The sequence below is a fragment of the Cololabis saira genome, chromosome 22 (assembly GCF_033807715.1).
Source record: "Cololabis saira isolate AMF1-May2022 chromosome 22, fColSai1.1, whole genome shotgun sequence".
Lineage (NCBI taxonomy): Eukaryota > Metazoa > Chordata > Actinopteri > Beloniformes > Belonidae > Cololabis > Cololabis saira.
The window spans coordinates 19,055,576-19,061,736 of NC_084608.1; the positions used below are offsets into that span (position 1 = coordinate 19,055,576).

The window sequence follows — 6,161 nt, forward strand, 5'->3', positions numbered from 1 at the left end:
AATTGGTGATACTTCTTTTATTATAGTTATACTTTCATATATTCACAAAATGTACACTTATAGAGTAGAAAAAAAATATCAACATCTTTAAATACCACAAAGACATCAACAAAGATCACCCAACCTGGAGCGCTTGTGCACTCTGATTGTTACAGTATATTATTCTCAGATGTTCCAGTGAACTCATTTACATTTTTCTTTCAATAAGGACGACTAGAGTTGACAACAACATGTAACATATAAGCACCAGCTGCCATCATCTGATAAGTGACAAATAGATATTCTGCATGACAGTCTGGACGGTGCCATGTATTGGGCTGCTGGCAGAGCTTGCAGGGGCGGCTTGTGAGCTTTTCTTAAGCTTTGGCATCTTTGCTGTGCACTTGATCACCGATTCAAGACCTGCTGAGCACACAAAATGGTTTTCACCAGACGACATAGCACTGCGGCGTGTCGTCAAGACGCAACGCTGACAAAAATCCTACAGAACAAGATGTTGTATAAATAATATATTATGCATACTGCTTTTTATTTTATTTTTTATTTCTGGATTTTATCTATTTATAGTAATTCCACAAGCCTAGATGCAAAAAAAATCCAGCAGCATGTTATGGGAAATGTGACAGTTTGTGAATACCTTTTTTTTGCAAATAAGTGTTGTAAAAGGTAGCAATTGTCTTTTGGTCTCACAAAGGCTCCTGACTACCTCAGCTGAGGCGGCAAACGCGTACAAATCCTCATTCCCCATCCTCTTAGCTCCAGACCAAAAGAGTAGGAAGAGCCAAATTGTGGTCTGTTTCTCTCTTTCTATTTTATCGTCACTTAATATCAGAGGAAGCATTACTTTTGACCGTGAGGCTCAGTGCTTCAGAGGCGCGAAAAGACAGAGCGCTCATCTTGGAGCTGATGCTCGGGTGAGGCCTGGCCGCTCCGGCCGCAGAGCAGCGCAGCAGGCGCATTAGGTTTTTGCGAAAGTTGCGCCCCACGAAGCTGTACACGATGGGGTTGACGCAGCTGCTGAAGTAGGCGATGCAGATGGTGAAGGGCATGGCGGTGTCTATGATCTCCAGGAGCGTGCAGTTCGCCACCAGCGTGAGCTGGGTGAGGAGCTGCATGAAGTGGAACACCTGATGGGGCGCCCAGCACAGGAAGAAGGCCAGGACGGCTGCGGCGAGCATGTGCAGTACCTCGTCATCCCGGGAACGGGAGCTTTTCTGTATGTGTTTGGCCCGCAGCAGAGCCCGGCCAATCAGGTAGTAACAGGTGATGATGATGAGGAAGGGCACCAAGAAGCCCAGCAGGCTCTTCATGAGGCCGATGGCCAGAAGGAGCTTGTCATTTTTAGTGGTCGGATGCAGGATGCCACAAACGGTTGTCTTTGAGTTTTCCAGGAAGATGACATCCCTGGTCAGGGCGGTGGGAACACTCAAAACGAAGGCAAAAAGCCAGATCACCACGCAGGTGATGCGAGCGTACACCACAGTGCGGAGCCGGCGCGATCGCACCGGATGCACGATGGCCAGGTAGCGGTCCATGCTGAGCGCCGTGAGGAAGAAGGTGCTGGTGTAGAGGTTAAAAGTGACCAGTCCCGCGCTGGTTTTGCACAGGAATCCTCCGAAGGGCCACTGGTATCCCGTGGCGGTGAAGGTCGCCCACATGGGGAGAGTGAGGAGGAAGGTGAGGTCAGAGATGGCGAGATTGAAGACGAAAATGTTGGCCACTGTTTTGAGCTTCATGTAGAAGTAGATGATCGCCACCACCATGCTGTTTCCGATCATGCCGATGACAAAGTTGAAGCCGTAGACGATGGGCACCAGGGTGAAGATGAATTCATGGCTTCCAGTCATGCTACATGTCAGGTTTATCCCCTTCGTCGCCCCTGTCGTTACGTTCTGCATTTTCCCTTTTTTAGTGCCAGATCTGAGGACCTTTCAAGCAGGGGGCCCTGTCGGCAGGGCGTGTCTGCGCTGACTGATACAGGCCTTGGGCGAGGGCCTCAGCGAGTCCTATAAAAGAAAGACAACAAAAACGTCACAGACAGTCTCGGAGAATAGCCGTCATTACCGCTGGCATGGCCCATAAACGCTAATCCACACGAGCACCCATGAAAGTGCTCACCCTACACCAGTTCATTAAAGATCTGTGCACATTATAGAGCCATCCTGACGCTTTATGTTATTTCTGTAAAACAAGAAGCCATGAAAAACAGATGTTTCATGTTATTTAATATTCCAAAAAATGCTCTTTGGAAGATCATTATTCAGACGGTCTCTATTCAGCCTCCTTTTTTATTGTCCCTCGGCTAATGAAAGGCAACAGTAAAAGCATACAGTTTATCTAACGGTCTGTCCGTCTGGGTGGACTGACAGCAGCCAGAAGGAGAACATTCATGCCCAGCGTTATGACCTGTGTTAATTGAGGCTGCATGGCGAAGTGCGAGCTTGGATAACAGCGCCATTAACGTTGGAGGTACTGAAGGATCGGGGAGGAGGGAGTTTAGAGCGCTTTGAGGCTCCGGTCACTGCAAAAGACATGTCACGTTTCTAACCCTCGGTGTGCAGAGATACATTGTACCCAGCATGGGAACTTCTAATCAGCGCACACCTAAACAAACAAGACAGCAGGGATTCGGCTCCGTGGAAACTTCTCTCTGTGAGAAAATCAAACCTGCGCGCCACAGAAAATAAGCCTTCAGGCGAGTTTTTGCTTCATTTGTCCGAGCAGAATGTGAAATGTTTTAAAAAGACAAAAAACAGCAACAAAATAAAAGAAAAAACAACGGTTTTTACTGACAGTCTTTATGTTTAATAGAATAGTTTAATGGGTGCCCTTAGTGGAGCTGATGTAATAATGTTAGCATAAGCCTCATGTATGCAGAATTGTAACTGCAAAGACAGCTTCTGTTACTAATTACTTGCAAATAACATTTTTGCAAATGCATCAAAAGCGAGCAGATGCCAGAGGGAATTTGTAAGAGTTTGTAGCCCAAAAACAGTGAATGAAACAACCACATTTTTGAACATGAACTTGATTTTTTTTTCAGTACGATACAGGTTAAAAGTAAGTATTGTAAAAGCTGTTTTTATTACTGTTTGACTAAGCAGATTTCCTGCCACAAGATGGCATTCTCGCTTAATGATTTTACCCTTCACACCTTACAGTTTGCTTGTACAAAAAGTTACATCAGTAAACAGTAACAGCAAAAGAAATGTTTACAATTTTTATTTTTTTTTTCACATTTGCAACATTGAAAATTTCAAGCAACATTCAAGTAAATTCCCACTGCCCTCTAGTTGGCATGAAGGCAATCTCAGCTCTGCAGTGGAACTATTTTATCTCACATTCAAGGACCGTTTCATTTTCCACCAGGTTTCAGTGGATCATTTCTCGGAAGAAAACAAAAAAAAGAAGCTCTCCATGCACTAAAGCAACAGCCGTATCGGTTGCAGATGTGAGGATTGTTGAGTGTGGAAGATGTGTGAGTGCCAAGGGCAACACAATAATGAAATATCCCCCGACTTTCCTGCACAGACAGCGTGGTGTAATGGGTAGGGCAGAGCACCAGCGCAGATGTCGTTATTGGGATTTGCTGGACATGTGTTGTATTTATTTAAAAAAAAAATTATTATAACAGTGGTTTCTGTAAATTTAAACCATTCAAAAGAGATCAGCTTACCATATGTGCTACAATTAAGGGATTTAGAACAGTCAAAGTCAAATCTCTTGAAGCCTGGTGGATTTTTTTACTCGTAGTAGGAAAAACTGACTGAATATATTTTTTTCTGAGAATGGGACGATTACTGTACCCACCAGTATTTTTCCATGAGGGATATACTGATGGTGACGGCGGTTGTTACATAAACGAGGCTGGACGTTATTGCAGTGCACGTATGTATGCGAGTCCTATAAAAAAGGTGAGGTGGCTCGGAAGCAGGTTATTAAGTGTTGCTGTGTCCAGCGGGCTATAGCTCCCTGTGAAATGACACATTACTGAATGGCAGCCATAAACCCCCGGTGACCACAGACAGGAAGGTAATCATCTACTTCACAAGGTCCACGAGCAAGCTGCATCCTCCAAGACAAGACAAAGGGCTGCAAGGCCCCACACTATTTGCAAACAAAGAGTTGCTTCCAATATATGATAAGATCAGGAGTAGGAGGAAGTTTGGGGACCTTTCTGCTCTGCTGTTGACTGGCTGTCTTCTGACTGACATCATAGTAGCAACATTCCATGTCTAATCCTATTTTGGGGGGATTTGAATGCAGCTGCTCCCAGCATGGGATCATGGGGTTATTTAAAAGAAGAAGTAGCTGGAGAATGTTTGCTGGACTGAGCAGAAACACGGTTCCCATCAACTGAGCTATCCGGGGCTGCCCTCGGCTCAAGCACCAGTCCACTCTGACATGAGCACCACCATCTGGCTGTCCGCAGAGAGAGCCACTAAAATGTCAGGCTGATGGAGTTAATGATTTATATCAAGCCATTATGCAGTGAGGTTCACCTCACTGCACCGTCAGCCTGCCACCCTCTGATCATCCCCCCGTTAAAACATCATTTCAGCCTAGTTTGGTTCACAGGAAGTTCTGCAACAATGAGTTTATCCAGCTTTTAGCATCCGACACCGTTTTAACACGTCACAGGAGCACACATTCATTGCAACCAGTGAGACATGCCAGTTTAAAAACAGCAAACACAGCTTCATTTGTCAGTGTTACTCCTCACAGATTAGTAATGTGGGGGTGTAATAGTGTGCTGCATCTCAACCGTAGCTTCTTACATTTCACTATGGGAAGTATAGGAAAAAACTAATTCAACACACCTCTTGTTTTAGGGTACGTTTGAGGCTTTTTTTCATATGGAGAAAAAACAGACAGACAGAATCCATGAACTAAGTGAGCATCTAATGGACATTTTGGCCTCAGAGACCATGTCTCCATTTTTCTGTTTACAAAACCGTCCTTAAATGTGACTCACATCCAACAGTACAAAGGTTTGCCTTGCAGCTTCCATTCATTTCTTATTCCGGTACCTTCAGTTACAGTATCATTGCGGATAATAAATCCTTTTCTCGCCAATATTTTTTGGTCAGTCTGAGCAGAGCTGCTTCTGTTTCCAGTAGGTAAAAAGAAGCACCTAAAAAAGTGAAAGTTGCATTTAGCTTCATATGCAGTCCAGTCTCCACTATCACCCCGTTTCTCTTTATTTGAATGGCTACATCATTTTCTTTCTAAAAAAGTCAGTACTTTTTGCCTCTTTTTCCATCAGTTTTGATGACGTTAAGCGAGGATTTTCAGGAGACATTTATCAGGAAGTGAAACCAACCTTACTGTGTACAGGACCACGAGTCCTGGCTGAGCAAGGCTAAACAAGATGCTTGAAAGGATCCAAACATGCAGGACTTTCACGGATCATGGATAGCTTGCACAAACAGCAACAACAGGTTGCACTGATCAGGATGGTTTATTAAACATGCAGAGTTGTTTAAGTTGCTTGAAAAAAGACCTTAAATGATCTTTTTTTTTTTTAAGTTGACAACCTGACGCATATGGAGATAGAGGCCTAAGTTGAGTAAGTTAAAGTTAAGTGATTAAGTAAATTATGAAGTATAAATAATTATTAAGTAAATTAAGTAAAAGTTACTTGACCAATAAAACCAGCAAAATTGGACATTTCTGTTGCAGATACCATGGATAGTTAGTTTTTTTGTTTTAAGTTGGAAATGAGGCGATGTGAGCACTTACCTGTGGTGCGTAACGGAGAGGCTGTTGATGCTTTCAGAGCTGAGCGGACACAGAGACGGAGAGACCACCACGGTGTGCCAGTGACGGCCTCTGATTTAACTTAGCTGGTAGAGCGAGACGAGCATGAATACCGTCTGACACACACAAACACAGCCCCCTCCCCAACCCCCACAGCTCTCTCTCTGAATCTCTCCCTCTCACACACACACACACACACACACACTCCCTGTAACGATGAGTGAATTACACTGGAACCAGTGAGTTACGTTTTGTCCTAGCCTGTCTCAATTTGGCCGGTAGTCTACGTGCACATACACAAACAACCGCACACAAGATCCCGCATGATAGCACCTCTCCTCCCCTATCTCCTCCTCTTCCTCCTCTCTTCTCCCCCTCCCAAGGCACCATCCCCTCTTTCG

At 44.5% G+C, this 6,161-nt stretch overlaps 1 protein-coding gene across 1 annotated transcript; it reads right to left on the bottom strand.

The window, feature by feature from the left end:
- Positions 1-2: 2 nt before the first annotated feature.
- On the bottom strand, positions 3-5,911 carry agtr1b (angiotensin II receptor, type 1b). Its single transcript, XM_061712938.1, has 2 exons — positions 5,743-5,911; positions 3-2,006 (listed from the first exon to the last, which is right to left on the bottom strand). Exon 2 carries the CDS (start codon positions 1,896-1,898, stop codon positions 819-821), a length of 1,080 nt encoding a protein of 359 aa, XP_061568922.1. The 5' UTR covers positions 1,899-2,006; positions 5,743-5,911; the 3' UTR covers positions 3-818.
- Positions 5,912-6,161: the final 250 nt, after the last annotated feature.